At 38.6% G+C, this 20,359-nt stretch overlaps 1 protein-coding gene across 3 annotated transcripts in view; it reads left to right on the top strand.

Annotated features, from left to right (window-relative positions):
- mtor (mechanistic target of rapamycin kinase) overlaps positions 1 to 20,359 on the top strand; it is a 343,897-nt gene that overhangs the window by 83,969 nt on the left and 239,569 nt on the right. For all 3 annotated transcript variants that reach the window (XM_063033405.1, XM_063033407.1, XM_063033406.1), the window contains exons 14-17: positions 557 to 679; positions 821 to 904; positions 6,720 to 6,812; positions 13,776 to 13,910. In XM_063033405.1, the coding sequence (XP_062889475.1) occupies positions 557 to 679; positions 821 to 904; positions 6,720 to 6,812; positions 13,776 to 13,910 (435 nt within the window). The remainder of the gene's footprint in view (positions 1 to 556; positions 680 to 820; positions 905 to 6,719; positions 6,813 to 13,775; positions 13,911 to 20,359) is intronic.

Genomic DNA, 20,359 nt, shown 5'->3' on the forward strand with positions numbered 1-20,359 from the left:
CAATATGCATGAACCAAATTTATAATTTGTTGTCGTATGGAATACTGATGTCTCATATTGACATTGAAATTTGTTTATCAGTCAATTCACCTCTAAACATATCATCACCAGTACTGTATAGTTGCTATACCCAAACTCTCATTTACGTTCGCAATCATCACTTTCACATGCCATTTTGGTGTGTTCAGTCTTGCAGGGACTAAATTATTGGTATATTATGGTTATGCATGGAAATGGTGATATTTGCTTTGCTTAAGGCACATTGGTTAACTGAAGCATTGCTCTCAGTGTTGAGGTTTTGCAGTAGATTTTTATTTACCCAACCCCACTTATCTTCACATATGGAGCCCTCAATTATGGAACAGTGGAAGAATCTTCTTGGCATTATTTGGGTCATTTGTTTGCAATCTTTGTGCTTTAGATGTCATTTTAATCTTCATAATCTTAGGTTGCCTCAGATGCTTTCCAAATGAAAATATGATGTCTTATATAAATCAGTCACCAAAATAATAAATAAGTTAACTTTGTCTGTTTGTATTTTCTGTGTTATTCATAGATTTTAACGGAACTGGAGCATAGTGGAGTTGGCCGAAACAAAGAACAAAGTGCCCGAATGTTAGGCCACCTGGTTTCAAATGCCCCTCGCCTTATCCGGCCATATATGGAGCCTATTCTCAAGGTGTGTGAGAACAAATGTAGTTTCCTTCAATGATTATTAGTATAAGAAGGTGAAACTGTCATTCATACAAACACTGTATTTCTACATTTTGGGTAGAAAATGCTGTATATTTACTCTAAAAGACTTTATATTTCTTTTCAGGCTTTGATCTTAAAATTGAAGGATCATGATCCCAACCCTGGAGTTATTGTTAGTGTCCTAGCTACAATTGGAGAACTGGCCCAGGTAAAGTTATTGTGATTACTTCTCTGTAAAAGGGATTGTGGCATTTATAGATCAAACATTTAAGTACAAAATGTGTAACACAATGCTGTTAGAATTAATTTGAATTCAATAGACTATATTAAGGAGAACGATAGTAATTGTGACACATCTTTATTCAAGAAGGGCAGCATGTCTAAGTCAGGTAACTGTGGAAAGTGGTGGAGTTTATGTTGGAAAGGCAGGAACTATGTAGATATAGACAAAATGGTTTTGTGTGGGGCAAAATTCTGTTTTACGATTTTTGAAGAGGAAAAGAAAGAGATTGATGACGACAGTGTGGTAGATGTAGTCTGAATGGACTTTTAGTAAGGCATTTGACAAGGATATGTATAGTGGGCTGGTCCAGAAAGTTCAGTATCATAAAATCCAAGGTGAGCTGGTGAATTGGATCCAAAATTAGTTTGGCAGAGAGGGAGGGCTCTTTCTGATTGGAAGTCTTGGCAGTAGGATGCACAGAGATCAGTACTTATTCAAATGTCAAAGTAAATGTATTATCAAAATGCATAAAAATCTCTATATGCAACTCTGATTTTGTTTTCTTGCGGGCATACTCAATAAATCCAAGAAACAATAGAATCAATGAAAGTCCGCACCCAACAGGATGGACAAACAATTAATGTGCAAAAGACAACGAACTGCAAATACAAAAGAAAAAAGAAGAAATAATAATAATAAATAAGCAATAAATGTTAAAATCTCGAGATGAAGAGTCCTTGAATATGAGTTTGGTTCAAGAGTCTGATGGCTGAGGGGTTATAAATGTTCCTGAACCTAGTGGTGTGGGTCCTGAGGCTCTGTGCCTTCTTCCTGATTGCAGCAGTGAGAAGAAAGCATCACCCGGGTGGTGGGGTCCTTGATGGATGCTGCTTTCATGTGACAGCCCTCCGTATAGAGTGCTCAGTGATGGGCAGGGCTTTACCATCGATGTACTGGGCCTTACTCACTGCCTTTTGTGGGCTTCTCTGTACGAGGGTATTGGTGTTTTCATTCCAGGCTGTGATGCAACCAGTCAATATATACTCCACCACACCTACAGAAGTTTGTCAAGGTTTTAGATGTCATGCCGAATTTTCTCAAACATCTAGGGAGGTAGAGGCACTGCCGTGCTTTCTTTGTCAATGCACTAATGTGCTGGGCCCAGGACAGATCCTCTGAAATGATAATACCAAGGAATTTCCTATTTTTGATACAGACTACCGACTTAGATGTAAATGTGGGAAGTATAAATATTAAGTATGTGGCTGCTAAAATTCATTGGTGTTGTGAATAGTGAGATAGCTTGTGTATGGCATATAGATCAGAAGTAAAATTCGGCTGAGCAAAGGCACTTACAATTTAGTCTTAACAAGTGCAAGGTCATGCATTTTTAAAGTTAAGATGGGCACCATAAATGGTAGACCACAAAGAAATGTTAATGAACAGGAGAATCTTACCTAAGTTCACAGTTTCCTGAAAGTAGTGACACAGTTTTGAGAATGTGCTTTCGTTCAGGGGTCAAGGCAATGTTATAGAGCATTGGTTAAGCTGCACTTAACCAGTATTGTATGTGGTTCTCATTGCCACACTATATGAAGGATGTGATTGTTCTGAAAAGAATGCAGAGGAGGTTCCCCTGGATGTTGCCAAGACTGGAGTACTTTAGATATCAGAATCAGGTTTATTATCACTGGCATGTGATGTGAAATTTGTTAACTTAGCAGCAGCAGTTCAATGAATACATAATATAGAAGAGAAAAATAAATAAAATAAAAATAATAATAAGTAAATCAATTACAGTATTCAATTATGTTAAGAGATTGGATAGAAAGAAAAGTGCTTTTCACTTCTCATCGTTCTGTCCATTGGATGAATGCATTTTGATTATTATGCACTTGCCATTTGGGTTGTTACTATCTATTTTATACAGCTTCCATGTAATTAATTGCATCTGAATTAAATCTCGTTTCTGCATCTTCTGTTCTAAAAGTAAAGAAAGGCAGCTTGTCAATTTTTTCCTGTAAGCTAATGTTTTCCATTCCTGCAAACCTCTAAATGTCTGTAATATCTGTCGTGCATTCTTTTACTTCCTAGAAGTGTGGAGATAAAGACTTGACAAAGCAATTGAATATGGCCCAGCTTATATCTTGCACAGTTTCAGCATCATCATCTTGTTCTTATTGGGTATTAAAGGAATGTAATTGATATTAAATCAGAAAAAGCACAAGTGCCCTGTAAGGTGAAAGAAATGGGCTTAATATTCAAATCCAAATTTATTGTTGTCAAAGTCATGGAAACACAAGGTATAAATACCATGAAAATTAACCTTTTGCAGGAGCAGCATTGTACATTACAAAACGAGGGAAAAAACAAGTTAACATAAACTTAAGTTATGTGTCTTAAGTCAGTGGCACTTTCTGTATGAAGATTACACAGAAACCAGTCCTTATTTATTACATAAGCCTTGTTAGCCACCATGCCTATCTGTCCTGTTGCCTTCTGACATCTATAGACATAAATGCTCTGCCTCTTCTGTTTCTCCACAGTACCATGCCACCTTGTTCATATTGCCCTTCCCAAATGGTTTTAAGGATGGAATTTTGTAATTTTTTCTTTTCTGACCAGTCTATATTGCATTGATATCTTACTGTGGTCTTTAGTTTTCCCCTTCACTGTCAACTATACTGCTGATAGCTCATTCATCTATGACAGATAGGCATGGTGGTTAACTTTCTCATCAGCCACCTTAAGTTGATACTATTAATATAGACCATAATCAGCAAAAGACTCTGAACTGATCCCACAGGTTTCAGTTCTCCATTCAAAAACTATATGTATTTCCTGCTGTTGCACTAGTTTTGAATCCACTCTGCCACTTTCCCTTGGGGCTTTTACTTTTTTGGTTTGTTGGCCATCCGGATTTTTTTCTTCTGTAGTTCAGCATTTATGGGTTTTATATCTGATCCTCTGCTAGGTCTAAACCCTAGTCTGACCAAGATCTGAAACCCCATTTATTTCAAATAGCGAATGAGATTAATGTATGAGATTAATAACAAAGACATGGATGTGGAGAGTTGGCAGGCCTCTTTCTGTGCTGCGTTATTCCATTGTTAAGACAAATTATTTCACTTGCTAATGTTAATTAGCAACTTGTATTCAAAGTGACAGGAAGTAAAGGGGTAATAGATGTTTGTATATCTAGAAAGAAAGAGGTCCCTTTATTTTGTATGTTGATTTAGACAGATGTAGGGAGCATGATTTAAAAAAAAGCTTACAGATAATGGAAGTGTAGGGTATGTAGTTGAATAGGGCAACTTTATACTGCTGGTGGATGCAGTTAGAATAATAGAAAACTAACTGCACAGGTAGAGACCAAGTGCCCACTGTGTCTGTGTCAAGTGACAAGAAGGTACCCACTACCAGGTTGGTGGCCCTGCAGGACATGGCTCTTTAAGTACACAACAAAGTGTTTTTAAAATATGATAAAGATGTCTGCTTCTGTCAGCCTTTCAAAATAAATTCGAGAACACAACCACCCTCTGGCTGAAAGACCCTTTCCTCATCTGGGCTGAAAGTTGTGTTTCTTTTGGGACAGAGGGGGTATGGGAGAAGTGAATTAGAATACAATTGGGATGTATTTGTTAACTTAGAGATGAAAAGTCATAGAACACTACAGCACAGAAACAGACCCTTCCGCTCTTCCAGTCCATGTCAAACTATTAACTGGCCAAATCCCCTCGATTTGCACCCAAAACATAGACCAGCACACTCCTCCCATCCATGTACCTATCCAAATTTCTCTTAAGCGTTGAAATAGAATCCCAATCCAACTGCTTCCGCTGGCAGCTCATTCCACATGCTCACTATCCACTGAGTGAAGAAGTCCCTCTTCATATTCCTCTTAAATATTTCACCTTTCACCCATAACCCATGACCTCTAGTTATAGACTCACCGAATCTCAGTGGAAAAAGCCAGTTTGCATTTACCTTATCTATACTTTTCATAAGTTTCCCAAATTTCTCCTCATTCTCCTACACTCTAGGAATAAAGTCCTAACGTATTCACCCTTACCCTATACTTCACATCCTCAATTCCTGGTAACAGCATTGTAAATTTTCTTTGCACTCTTTCAATCTTATTGACATCTTTCCTGTAGATGGGTGTCCAAAAATGTGTGCAGTACTCCACATTAGGCCTCACCCATGTCTTATACAACTTCAACATGAGGTGATACCCTTACTCCTGTACTCAATACTTTGAAGGCCAATGTGCCAAAAGATTTATTTATGACTTTACCTATGTGTGACACTACTTTCTAGTGATCAGTATTCCCAAATTCTTCTGTTTCACCATACCGAGCGCCCTACCAGTCACTGTTTTGGTCCTACTGTGGTTTGACTTCCCAAAGTGCAACACCTCACACTTGTCTGCATTAAATTTCATCTGCCATTTACTAGCCCAATTTTCCAATAGCGTCAGACTCCGCTGCAAATTTTGATAGCTTTTCTTGCTGTCCACTATGCCTCCAGTTTTAATGTTATCTGCAAATTTGCTCATCCAGATAATTGATATAGATGATAAGCAAGAACGGACCCAGCACAGATCCCTGTGGCACTCCAGTAGTCACGGGCCTCTAGTCAGAGGCACAACCATCTTCTAGCACTCTTCTGGCTTCTCCCATGAAGCCCATGTCTAATGCAATTTTTTAACCTCATCTTGAATGCCAAATGACTGAACCTGCTTGACCAACCTCCCAGGCGGGACTTTGTTCTCGAAGGATCTCGCTGCAGTCGAGTAGAGTAACATGGTTCTTTAAGTAGAATGCCAAAAAGCAGAGGGCATAGATTTAGCATAATTGGAAGAAGGATTAAAAGGGAGGCAAGAGACATTTCTAAACTCTTGCAGTACTGGCTGACACTTGTTGTACAAGGCCATTTTGGTGGCAGAGCAGTTGGTGCTGCTGCCTCTTGGTTCCAGAGTTGCAGGTGCAGTCCTAACCTTTAGTGTCCACGCAGACTTTACAAGTTTTCTCTCCATGACCTATTGGGCTTCTTCTAAATGCTTAGATTTCCTTCTACATCCCAAAAAAGCTTGCTGTTAGGTTAATTGTTCACTGTTTATTCATTGTTTCATTTAATTTAATGGCTGAAGAACCAGTATGGACTCAGTAGATGAATGGCCTTTCTCTGTGATTATAAATAGATGATCCTGAAAAAGTTTGACAGCCGACATAGCTGGTTCAGGATTTTGCCAGCTATCAAAGCTGAAAAGGGTATTCCATTGGAATAGCTTTCTCATTGTGCCACAGGAAGTATTGCAACTGGTATGAGCACTGCTGCAGTCAGAGAAATGGTGACACTGTGAGATTGGCCCCCTATCTAGTTCTAAGGAGATCTGGCCAGCAATTCCCAGTGGAAGAAGAGGGATAGTTTAAGCTTGCTCAGTGAGGTTTTGCAAACTTCTCATGATGACACCGCGTATCTATCATCCAGCTTATTTCTTTACTGTTTATTACTGGCAAAGAGGTTACAGTATTGAGGCTTTTAGTTGCATTTGATCTTCAATATTAAATAAGTCAAAGACTTTTAGCTAATACCCTTGTTATTGCAAAATGTGTGGCTATAATTATTGGAAATAGTTTGCTGTGTTTTTATTTTGTTTGTAAACCAATATTTTGAATATAGAATAAAGACTTTCCGGTTTAAAATGGGACGTTATAATTACAAATAATAGAAATTTGTGCCCAGTTGATGCCCTTTATTCTGAAAATGCTGATGTTATTGATATGTATTATTGAAGGTGAGTGGGCTGGAGATGAGAAAGTGGATGGATGAATTATTTCCTATCATCATGGACATGCTTCAAGATTCTTCATCACTTGCAAAAAGACAGGTAAACAGCTTCCAGTTTTCCTAGTTTATGTTATATATGTCCTTTCCAATAACAGTCTCCTTGGAGGATTTAGAAAGTTGCAAGCTATCTATTTTGTTTTCTATCTGTAGGGTGATATATGCATCTGCCTACATACAAGAGAGTTCCTCACTAAGCTGACAGGAATCACATAACTGTTGTTACTTGAATCTGGTATTTAGTACTTCAAGTGCTGAAATCATTTTTCCATTGTGAAGTGGTAGTGCGATTATTTTATATTTGCAGCAAGTACTGTAAGCTTCTTGGCCAAAGTCATCTTTATTTAATTTATATTTAGTTGGCTATGAATTCTCATCTATGTACATAGGACATAGTATTATGTAGCACAGTACAGGGCCTTCAGCCCACAATATTGTGCCAACTGTTTAACCTGCTCTGTAATCAGCCTAACCCTTCCCCCTTATATAGCCCTCCATTTTATTTCAACCATGTACTTATCTAAGGGACTCTTCAATGTCCCAATTGTATCTGCGTTTACTGCCACTCTGGCAGTTCATTCCATGTACCTATCGCTCTGTGTATGTAAAAAAGCACTTACTACTTACATTCCCCCTTATACTTTTCTCCAATTATTTAAAAATTATGCCCTCTTGTATTAGTTATTTCTGCCCTGGAAAAAAAAATTCTGGCTGTCCACCTGATATATGCCTCTTATCATTTTGTACACATCTTTATCAAATCACCTCTCATTCTTTGTTCTGAATAGAAAAGCCCTAGCTCGCTCAATCTCTCAACCTCTCCTCAAAAGAAATGCTTTCCAATCCAGGGAGCATCCTGGTAAATCTTCCCTGCACTCTTTCTGCATCCTTCATATAATGAGGTGACCAGTATTACCACAATATTCCAAATATGGTCTAAGCAGACTTTCACATGCTGCAACATTATCTTGTGGCTCTTGCACTCAGTCCCTCAACTAACGAAGGTCAACATACTATATGGCTTCTTACAGCTTCTCTTTATCAACTTGTGTGGCAACTTCCATGTGGACATGAACCTCAAGATTCCTCAGTTCCTCCACACTGCTCAGAATCCTGCTATTAATCTTGTATTCTGCCTTCAAGTTTGACCTTCCAAAGTGTATTACTTAACATTGAACTCATCTGCCACTTCTCAACCAGCACTGCATCCTATCAATGTCCTGTTGTAGTCGACAACAACCAGAACACCACCAATATTGGTATCATCTGCAATCTTACTAACCAACCTTGCACTTCCTCATCCAAATCATTTATAAAGATCACAAAGAGAAGGGTCCCAGAGCAGATCCATGAGGAACACTACTGGTGTTACCAACCTCCAGATAGAATACGCTCCATCGACTACCATCCTTTGCCTACTGTGGGCAAGCCAATTCTAAATCCATGCCACTAAGTTTTCCTGCATTCCATGTCTCCTGACTGTGAATGAGCCCACCATGGGGAAATTTGCCAAACACCTTACTAAAATCCAGATATACCACACCCATCGCTCTACGCTCATCAATTTGATTAGATACTGCCTGATATGTGATAGCTAATAACTCTGTGTTATTCGACTACAGTTGAAGTCAGAAGTTTACATACACCTTAGCCAAATACATTTAAACTCAGTTTTTCACAATTCCTGACATTTAATCCTAGAAAACATTCCCTGTCTTAGGTCAGTTAGGATTACTACTTTATTTTAAGAATGTGAAATGTCAGAATAATAGTAGAGAGAATGATTTATTTCAGCTTTTATTTCTTTCATCATTTGCCCAGTGGGTCAGAAATTTACATACACTTTGTTAGTATTTGGTAGCATTGCCTTTAAATAGCTTAACTTGAGTCAAACATTTTGGGTAGCCTTCCATAAGCTTATCACAATAAGTTGCTGGAATTTTGTTCCATTCCTCCAGACAGAACTGGTGTAACTGAGTCAGGTTTGTAAGCCTCCTTGCTCACACACACTTTTTCAGTTCTGCCCACAAATCTTCTATTGGATTGAGGTCAGAAAATGATCCTTGGGAGCAATTTGCAAACGCCTGAAGGTACCACGTTCATCTGTACAAACAATAGTATGCAAATATAAACACCATGGGACCACGCAGCCATCATACCGCTCAGGAAGGAGACGCGTTCTGTCTCCGAGAGATGAACGTACTTTGGCGCAAAAATCCCAGGACAACAGCAAAGGAAAGGACCTTGTGAAGCTGCTGGAGGAAACGGGTAGACAAGTATCTATATCCACAGTAAAACGAATCCTATACCGACATAACCTGAAAGACTGCTCAGCAAGGAAGAAGCCACTGCTCCAAAACGGTCATTAAAAAGCTAGACTACAGTTTGCAAGTGCACTTGGGGACAAAGATCTCACTTTTTGGAGAAATGTCTTCTGATTCTGATGAAACAAAAATTGAACTGTTTGGCCACTTGCAAGCCGAAGAACACCATCCCAACCACAAAGCATGGGGGTGGCAGCATCATATTGTGGGGGTGCTTTGCTGCAGGAGGGACTAGTGCACTTCACAAAATAGATGGCATCGTGAGGAAGGAAAATTATGTTGATATATTGAAGCAACATCTCAAGACATCAGCCAGGAAGTTAAAGCTCGGTCGCAAATGGGTCTTCCAAATGGACAATGACCCCCAAGCATACCTCCAAAGTTGTGGCAAAATTGCTTAAGGACAACAAAGTCAAGGTATTGGAGTGGCCATCACAAAGCCCTGACCTCAATCCGATAGAAAATTTGTGGGCAGAACTGAAAAAGCGTGTGCAAGCATGGAGGCCTACAAACCTGACTCAGTTACACCAGTTTTGTCCGGAGGAATGGAACAAAATTCCAGCAACTTATTGTGAGAAGCTTGTGGAAGGCTATCCAAAACGTTTGACCCAAGTTAAACTATTTAAAGGCAATGCTACCAAATACTAACAGTGTATGTAAACTTCTGACCCACTGGGAAAGTGATGAAAGAAATAAAAGCTGAAATAAATCATTCTCTCTACTATTATTCTGGCATTTCACATTCTTAAAATAAAGTAGTGATCCTAACTGACCTAAGACAGGGTATATTTTCTAGGATTAACTGTCAGGAATTGTGAAAAACTGAGTTTAAATGTACTTGGCTAAGGTGTATGTAAACTTCTGACTTCAATTGTAAATATATAGCATACACTTAACCTACTGTAATTGTGTATTAAATACAGTAGAACACATTAAACTTGAATGAATTTTAACTTGAATGAATAAGTTTTTTTACACAGTGGACTGTATGCTGTCCTGACTATTGAAGTGAGGCAAGTTGCTTGAAAGGGTTCTCAAATGAACATGACTGAGTATTTTAAGAGGACCACAACCTTATAGGGTTTGAAGGCTTGTGTGTCTCAATGACCTGGAAAGCTATGTTGGTTGGAGTCAAGGCTTAATGTTTTAGCTCTTGGTAGGGTCACCCATGCCAAACAGATCAAAGGGACGTAGAAGGGTCAGACGAAGAGTGGTCCACTGGTCCGCCAGGCTGGGGGGTTCAGCTCAGGGCTAACAACCCTAACTGGCAAAACAAAACTGTTACGGAAACAGCAATCCTTCTACATCTGAGTGCGACAATATTCCTGAGTCCTCACCTGGGACTTGCATAGATGACAGTAGTGAAAACTGAGAAGAAGATACTGACACGATGAAGAAAGCTCTGAAACCACCAGCGATGGAGGACCTTCACTGGCAGCCTCAACGGCAGTGATGTTATGGGCAGTAGAGAGAGTATTTTAATATGCACTAAATAATGTACTGTGCAAGGGGTTGATGTGTTTTGTATTATCCTGGATAATAATAATTGGGCATTCTCTGTACTGTTACAGTTTTTTTTCTTCTACTCAAGGTATTTTCAACTGAAAAATGAAAAGGAAAATTTTGGAAATGATTCTTTTCAATTCTAATTTAAAATGTGTAAAATTAGTCTCTAAAACTTCACTGAATTTGCCAATGCGATCTCTATGGTTGGGGGGGGGGCGGGAATCATGCTGTTTTATTATTCTGTGACTCAGACTCTGTAGCTAAGATCCTGTAATATGAAACAGCAAGCATTTTGGATTCTAACAATCTCTTGATACTAACAAATGAAATGTTAATAATCTATAGGTTCAGTTACTCTGCAGTGTTGTTTCTTCGTATTGTTTTGAGATCATCCAGTTAATTGTTTTGGTGCTCTGAATTTAATTCCCAGTACCCGTTCCTACTTGCTGTGCTATAGGCTCATGATAGTTTGAGATGTTGATGGAATGTTAGACTTCATTTTCTTCCTCTTATCTGCACCAGAGTCTTCTTGGGCATTGTATGAGGTGGTTCATTGTTATCATCATGTGTTTAGAAGAAGAGTCTTTGATGCCCTGGAGCTTAAGAAGGCGCAGTGACATTTTGGAAATACTGATCAATGTTAAGATTGGAAGGTTGAAAATCAGAGATAACCTTTTCTAATGCCTGGGTTGAAAACAATAACTGAAGCAATTGTTGGCAGACTGCCAGAGCCTAATTTTTTTTTATTAATTCTGCCCCGGGCTGAAATTTCAAATTGCAGCAGAAATGCTGTTTCTGGGTTACAAATACTGACAAATGGACACTCCTGCGTAGAATTATTAAATTTAGTCTCCCATAAAATTATTAAATACAAAAGTCTGTCCTATGTATATACGTTCATTCTTGTGAATGGAGAACTAGTTTCCTTGCTCTTTTTCAGCAATTATTTTTTCTAATTAGTTTTGATGCCAACAATTGAAATACTGTGGGCATATGGTCTTAACATATTGAGTGATTTTTTTTTGTATGTATGTTTTGACTTGCGGACTAAAATCAATCTATGAGTATCGGGAAAGACAGAATCATTACTCAGGGACAGCCCGTGATGAACATCACCATGTTTGAGCAAAGCAAAATCAACATTTTTGTAGTCTGGCTGATAGAGTGAAGTTGAAAATGGATCGTTCTGTTTTAATGGGGTAAATCTAACTGGCTGAACTTTTACTGTAATGGTCCACTATGTGGACATATCTTTAATTGACATTGTTGCCTCTCTCCAAGTTGCACATTGATGGAGAGACCTGCCTGGCTTGCATGTGTTCAGCAAGGCCCTTGGATTGTTGGCGGCCTGATGACTAACTGTTTGTAATGTCTGGTTGGCCGGCCAAACAAGTTGACAGGTGGTAAGGATCTCTTCCCACCTCATATCCTCTACTATCACCAAAATGAGCCTTAGTTGCCGGACTGCTACAGTTCAAAAGCCTACTTTAAAAAATATATAAAATAATGATTTTATATAATAAGTCAATTAAATTTCTAAATCAACATGTATTTTTAGTTTTTTAAGAATTTTTAAACAGTCATAATTACTAAATTTTTACAATAAAAGGTTAATGGATGACTGGCAATACGGCTTGCAAGACTTGTGCTTTTGACCAAATTAATTTCACCTTTCCCATTTTCTGTTGTCATTATGCCTTCCTAATTGGCTCCATGCTGGTGTCCTTCCCTGCAAATGGAATTCCCATTCTTCCTTTGGTTCATCTTTCTTCGGTGCTCACCCATCACCCCCACCCCCTCCCCCCAAGTGGTGAGAACTGGGATTCTCGAACTTGAATCGGGGAATCATCAGATCTAAGTACAATTATTCCAAATGTTGGCCTACCCAGTGTTTTGTATTGTGCTATTGATTATGGTTTTAATCAAACTTTTTAAATTTATGAACGAGGAGATACTAGAATTTAGGTAAATTTGGAGATAGTTGGTCATCGTTTTACAGTATCTAAAATATTTACTTTTCAAGTCATTTGAAATGGTTCAGATTTTTCCCCCAGTTTTGTCTTAGCTATTCAAATGCTGTGAATAACAGAATAACAGTTTTTACAGTACTTCCCTCTTTATTAAGTTATTGTTAAGTTGTAGCATGAGCACAAGGAAAAGTGAGAAGGTAGCTGTCTCGACATCATGCATCTAACAGCCTATTCAGGATGAGCAGTGATGGAATTCTTTCATTCCATTCTCTTTTTTATGTTGTTTTGTGTTGCAATAACTTTTTGCCTCTCCTGCTCTGAACTGGCGAACCATACAGCCCACAATCAACTTTTTACTGAGGTTCAGCAGAACACTAGATCTTGTGGCATTGAATATTTCCAAATACGTAGACAGGAGATGAGGATTATTTTAATTTTAGGTTTCATAGGAAAATGAAAGTCCTAAGTATCCTTGCAGCATGGATTTGCAAGTTTATACAGTAGAGGCCTATAATAGAACATATCATCTGCAGATGTATTTCATCACCTTAGGGATCTTGCTACCACAATGCAGCCATAAACTGGACCTGTGATGCAGTGCCATGAATTCATTGCCTCAATTGGCTTTCTTTTGGTGGAAATGTAATTTTTTTGCCAACATTTCACTAAGTTACGCAGTTAATAATGTCAGTAAACTTGGTCAATTTGTGCCCTTTTAGGTATGATTTTTGAGTGCCACAGAAGGCTTCCTTTAGTTTTTGAATAATATTTGGGGACAGATTTTTCTATATAGTTGCACCCTCAAAGAATGAATGTATATGACTTTCAGTTTTTGTTCACTATATCCTGGTTAATTATGGAGACCATCCTAATATATATGAAGAAAGTTAGCACGTCTGTTAAAGAAGCTATCACTCATCTTTTGCTTGCCACCAGCTTTTTTCACTACTTTCTCTTTCTCCTTCTGCATCTTTCTCCTTTTTGCTTTCTCTTCACCATGTTGATACCTGTGTCCCTTCTTTCTCACTCTTATCGCTTCCCCGCATCCCTGTCTCCTTCTCTCCCCTCGCCACCTTGCTCCTGTCACATTCCCTTGTTTAGAAATGCAGTGCAGTTTCTTTACCGAGCAGAAAATATGTATTATGTATCAAAAATCTGTATCAGGAGTTAGAATTAACCTCTGCTATTTCTTTGTGAATTGGACAGGTGGCACTGTGGACCTTGGGACAGCAAGTTGCCTGCACTGGCTATGTGGTGGAGCCTTATCGGAAGTACCCATCTCTCCTTGAAGTGCTGCTAAACTTCTTGAAGACTGAGCAGAACCAGGGTATTCGGAGAGAGGTAAAGGAAAAACATGTAATAGTAATAATGATCTAAATGCTTTCTGTCAGAAGAAAGTAGTAGAATCTGAGATAATAAATGTTTTGTTTTAGGGTTATTTTAAATTTCAGAGAGAGCAACCTTAGACTGGCTTTATCTCCCAAGTAGTTTTTTCACTCCTCTTCAAAGTTTGTATGTTTCTCCCCATTCCTCCAGATTTTGGAACTAATATTAATGAAAAACAGTACTGATCTTGTTAGGTTCCATGTCGTTGTACTTCTGTCTCCCCCAATTCTCATATCATAATCATTACAGATTAGAAATCATGAAGTGAAACTCTGTGCACTATAAATGCCACATATTTTGGGAGAAAATCTTAGCTCAATGAACAATACAAGCCATGTTGTTGATTCATTTCAGAAATCTATACAAATCACAGTAAGATGTTGTGCTAACCTATGAAGTCTGGTTACTTGAGTAACATAATTTTTGATAACCAATGCTTTAATGGCTAAAATAATGGGCTAAAGCTGTTGCTCGTAGCTGGTGAACACAATGAATTTCTATATCTGTGTACTTGCAATAAATGTTTGTAGCACATAAAACACCTGTATTAATGTTTTGGAAATGTATCTCTTGTTAGATCTAATCTGAACTCTGTATATCAAACAAATACATGATTCCTGGCATCTCAAATGTAAATTTATAGATCATCTTTTTGATGTTTTACATGAGCCCTGCAGGGCAAGACAATGAGCGCAGGGCCCTCATGTGGAGCTAAATAAAATCTGGTCATGGAAGATGGTGCAGTATTTCATGCATCAATTAACATAATTTATAGTTGTAATTTTGAATTTAAAATATAGGCTTATCATATCAATGGCAAAACTATGCCCATACATACATTCAATGTTCACAAAGATGTATCATCATATTTCCTTTTCAAAAGCAGATGCTCTAGAATAGTACATGAATTAGCTTCCTTATTACTGTGCCACAGTATGAAGATGTTAGGACCATCAAGCAGAGCAATCCTTTCAGTCCTTTTTTACCGCCTTCCCAGTTCCCTGTACCCCAGCAAACTATTTCCCTGTACCCCAGCAAACCATTTCCCTGTACCCCAGCAAACCATTTCCCTGTACCCCAGCAAACTATTTCCCCTTGTGTGCTTTTTGAATTTTGTTTTTTGTCATTTGCCAACACTTACAAGTAATTTAGAGTAGTTAGTTAACGTACTACCCTATCTCTGGGATGCGGGAGGAAACATTCTCTCCATAATAATAATGATAATAGTAACTTAATTATGGAGCACTTTTTCATACAAACAATGTAGTTCAAAGTCCTTTACAAAGGGATAAGGTGCAATTGTGAAAAAATGTTAGTTAAAAGCAAGATTAAATAAATAGGTTTTGAAATTTTGTTTATAAGTCAACTGAGTCTACAACCCTTGTAGTTATGACTATCATGGAGAATACACGGATACCATGCAGAGATGGCATCCAAACTTGGGTTTTTGGTGGCCCAGTACTGCACCAGATATGATGCTGAACTGTGAGGTTCCTGGTTGAGGAACCAGTGTGAGGAATTGCATTTCGGGAAGTCAATTGTAAAGGGGAAGTATACAGTTATTGACAGTACTCTTAACAATATTGATGTTTTTGGGGATTTCAGAGTTTTGAAGGGGGCAAGGCAAGTAGAAAAGTGGTAAAGATGACATTTGGCTTGCTCACCTTTATTGCTTAGGGTAGAGGGTGTTGGAGTCAGGAAATCATGATGCAAATGTGTAAACTTTGACTGGCTGCATTTAGAATATTACATACAGCTTTACTTGCTCATTTACAAGAAGGATACATCTTGGATTAGAGAGTAGGAGCTATAAGGAGAGGTTGGAAAAACTTGGCTATTTTCACTGGACGTCAGAGGCTGAGGTTATAAAATTATGACAGGCATAAATAAGGTAGACAGCCAGAATCTTTTTCCTTTGGCAGAAAAGTCAATTACTGGAGGACATTGCTCTCAGGTGAGAGGGTGAAGTCTAAATGAGGAGGGGTAGGTGCTTGCAATGGGCTGCCAACAGTAGTGGTGGAACTAGATATGATAGTTAAAAGTCTTTCAGGTAGACAAATAAGTTTACACGGCTTGGAGGAATATTGATCATATGTAGGCACAAGGGGTTAGTTTAATGTGGCATCATGTTTGATACATTTAATGTTGGCTGAAGGGCCTGTTCCTGCTTGATGTTCTTAATTTTTTGATCTCAACCAGCAGCAGGAAATAGAGGGTTTAAGAAGAGGGTGGGGGGAAGATGGTGTAACAACAGCAATCGCACAATTTCAGCAGAATTATCGGCTACAGGAAGAAACTGGAAGTCCATGAGCCAGTCCTCATTAGGGGATTGGAGGTGGAAAGGGTCAGTAGCTTTAAATTTCATAACAGAGGATTAACATATCAGCATTAACATCCTGGAACCAGCATACAGGTGCCATCAGGAAGAAGGCAGGACAGCGCACTTACTTTCTTAGAAGTTTGCATAGATTTGGCACGTCATCAAAAACTTGTAGATGCACATTGGAATCTATCGTAACTGGCTCCATCATAGCCTGGTATGGAAGCATCAATGCCCAGGAACGGAAAAGTCTATTAAGAATTAGTGGATATAGCCCAGTCCATCATAGGCAAAGCCCTCCCCACGATTGAGCAGATTTACGTTAAATGGTGCCATGAGGAAGTAGCATTCATCATCAATGACCCCTACCATGCAGACCATGCTGTCTTCTCACTACTGCCATCAGCTAGGAGGTACAAGAGCCTTCAGTCTCACCGCACTAGATAACTATCAAGCTCCTCAACCAGGGTGGATAACTTCATTCAACTCTGAACTGAATATGTAACCTGCAGACTCACTTTCAAAGACAATTTATAACTCATTACTTTTAATTTATTTGTACAATTTGTCTATTGCACATCGGTTGCTTGTCAGTCTTTGTTTTATGTATAGTTTTTCATAAATCCTATTGTGTTTATTTTCCTGTAAATGTCTGGAAGTAAATGAATCTCAGGGTAATATATGGTAATATAAATACTTTGGTAACAAATATGTTTTGACTTTGACAACAGTCAGTGCTCTCAATTATCCAATTATTCCATGCTGAAAAATGCACATGGGTGCACTTCAAATGGGAACAAGATTGGTTTTGTCCCCTGGCTCAGTATCTTGCCAGCAATCTTGGCGTAAATTTGGATGATTTTTTGTGAATGCTTAAACAGATGTTGGAAGACTAGAGCCTGTAGGATCGTACTCCAGCACCAGACAACATTACCTGGCCCTGTTTTCCTTATTATTTCATAGGATCATGACTATTGTATTATTCTGTAACCCTTTCTCTCTCTAATCCCAAGTAAGTATTCTTCATCAGTATATATATGACAAAGATTGACAGCAGATCAGACAAACCTCATGCTTCTGCTTACCTGAAACCTTGGCTGTTTGCCATTGGCCCGCTGAAGATGAGCTAACTTAGCACAGAGTTGAAATTACTTCTGTGGTTTTCATAGCTTATGTAATAGTATATTTTACTCAGAACCATTGGATGTTTGCAGATAATTGTTCTTGATCCTGCTCTGTGACAATGTAGCGTTGAAATAAAGCAAAAGAATATATTTTGTCCTGTTTCAGAATATCGGTTCAGTTCAGTCTGTGCACTTACCATGCAGTTTATTGTGGCTATCGATTTAATGTTGCAGGTTTTAAGATGCTTTGAGAGGTCATGCTCTAAAAGTTTAGCTCAATCACTTTAAATGCTTCAATTTGGAAAGTAAGTTTAATAGCATCTATTATTTTATGAAAAATTGAAGTGCATCTTCAAATAGTTCCTGTTTTTAATCCTCTAGTTTGAGATTGTACCATAAAAGAAAAATGGACAATTTATGGCAATGTTGCAGTGTAATTATAATTGATGAACTGGCATTGCACTCAAACTTGTTTTTCAGAAATTCTTTTTTTCATCTCAGTTTTTTCTCAGAAAACTATTTGCTTTATTTATGATATGCCATGAAACATTGTTTTTGGATATAATGTTTATCTATCTTTGAATTTTTCTTTGGGCATTTCAGCATTTGACTGCAAAGTCAAACTTACATTTATTGTTATGCATAACAATATGAACAGCTGCAATTAAAACTTAACTGCAGCAACACCACAGGTACATAGCAACATAGAGATTAGAGCAATTAACTTATTTGTCACAAGTACTTAAGATGTACAGTTGAAAAGCATTGTTTTGCATCAACTCAAGTCAGTGAAGTTCCACAATTTACTAATCCTAACCTGTAAGTCTTTGGAAATTGGAAGGAAAACTGGGCACTGAATGGAAGCTCACTCAGACACGGGAAGGATGTACAAACTCCATATAGATAGCAGAGGGAATCGAACCCTGATTGTGTAGTTGGCTGTTGTAAAACATTGTGCTAACTGTGCGTTAATGAGAAAAAAGTAAAGACTCAACTTTACCTGGAAGAACACTGAAGAACAAAAAGTCTCACTAAGTGCATTTCAGTGCAAAGTGATCAAAGTGCTCGTAGTGTCCTAGTGATTAGGGACAGCACTGTAACATAGCAGTTAGTATAATGCTATTGCAGTGGCAGTGACCTAGGTTCAGTTTCACTGCTGACTGTTCGTTCTGCCCGTGAAAACATGAGTTTCCTCCGAGTGATCCAGTTTCTTCCCATATTCCAAAGGCATACGGGTCAGGCTAATTGGTCTTGTGGAGTTTGGCAGCATGGCTGATTGGGCCCAAAGGGCTTGTACTGTGTTGTACCTCATAGAAAACTTAGGGTTTTTACTGGTTGGTTCAAGAACAGAATGGTTGGAGGGAAGTAGCTGCTTTGGGACCTGCTGGTCTGGGTCCTGGGGCTTAGGGCCTTCAGGTTTCTGTTTCTCCTGCCCGATGGTAACTGTGAGAAGATGGCATGACTCAGTTATTGGGGAACAATGGTACTGGATGTTGTCTTCTTGAAGGATCGATATTATCACTGTCAGGGAGGGATTATACTGTGATAAGTTGGGTGAGCGAACTACTCTCTGCAGTTTCTTGTGTTTCTGTTCATTTGAATTGCTGTACCAGACCATGATGCGATCAGTCAGGATACTTTCAACAGCACATCTGTAGATGTGATCAAAAATGTGTGTTATTAATCAGAGTGCCTCCACATACATTAAAAGCCTAAAAATGACTATTAACTGTAAAGAACAATTTGCTGGTAACATTTAAGTGCAGCTGTCAGTTTCTTAGTAAATTGAAATATATTTAAAATCTTTCAAAGTATTTTCTGTTTTCATTTTAAGAGCCCAGTGGACACATTTAGCAAGAGCTTACAATGTTCATTAAGTTACCTGGGTTAGAAATAGAAAAATACAGCATAGGAACAGGCCATTTGGCCCACTTTGTTGTTCCAACCCAGCTAAAAAAGTGAATTAAAAACACCCAAACAATAATCCCTCCTATGTATACCTTGTCCATATTCCTCCATCTTCTTGTAGCCATGTGCCTATCCAAATGTTTTGTAAAAGCCTCTAATGTATTTGCCTCCGACACCGTACTGGGCATCCACCACTCTCTGAGTAAAGGACTTACCCCTCACATCCCCCTTGACACGCCCTCTGGTTATAGCCTTATTTGCGGGCAGGGCCAGATGTTTCTTTTTCGCTAAACTAACAAATGGTTCCAAGTACCCCATAATTTTTGTGCTGGATTGGTTAATATTGGATCAATTTTGATGAAAACAATGGGATAATTTGACAGAAACTCCAGGCTGTTATATATGCCAAGCAAAGGCAAAGGAAAATTAGCTACTTTTGCATAAAGAATGACAGACAGTTCTTTCAAGAATTTGTTCACGTTAGTCTTCAACCACAATGTGATGACTTCTTTGCGTTATGAAACTATTGGCTCTAAGATGTTTGGTTTAACCATAACACCAATATTATAGAAACATAGAAAACCTACAGCACAATACAGGCCCTTCGGCCCACAAAGTTGTGCCGAACATATTCCTACCTTAGAAATTGTAGGCTTACCTATAGCCCTCTATTTTTCTAAGCTCCATGTACCTATCCAAAAGTCTCTTAAAATACCTTATCGTATCCGCCTCCACCACCGTTGCTGGCAGCCCATTCCACGCACTCTCCACTCTCTGAGTAAAAAAAAAACTTACCCCTGACATCTCCTCTGTACCTACTCCCCAGCACCTTAAACCTGTGTCTTCTTGTGGCAACCATTTCAGCCCTGGGAAAAAGCCTCTGACTATCCACACGATCAATGCCTTTCATCATCTTATACACATCTATCAGGTCACCTCTCATCCTCGGTCACTCCAAGGAGAAACGGCCGAGTTCACTCAACCTGTTTTCATAAGGCATGCTCCCCAATCCAGGCAACATCCTTGTAAATCTTCCCTGCACCCTTTCTATG

This window comes from Mobula hypostoma, chromosome 25 (genome assembly GCF_963921235.1).
Source record: "Mobula hypostoma chromosome 25, sMobHyp1.1, whole genome shotgun sequence".
In the NCBI taxonomy this organism is placed as follows: domain Eukaryota; kingdom Metazoa; phylum Chordata; class Chondrichthyes; order Myliobatiformes; family Myliobatidae; genus Mobula; species Mobula hypostoma.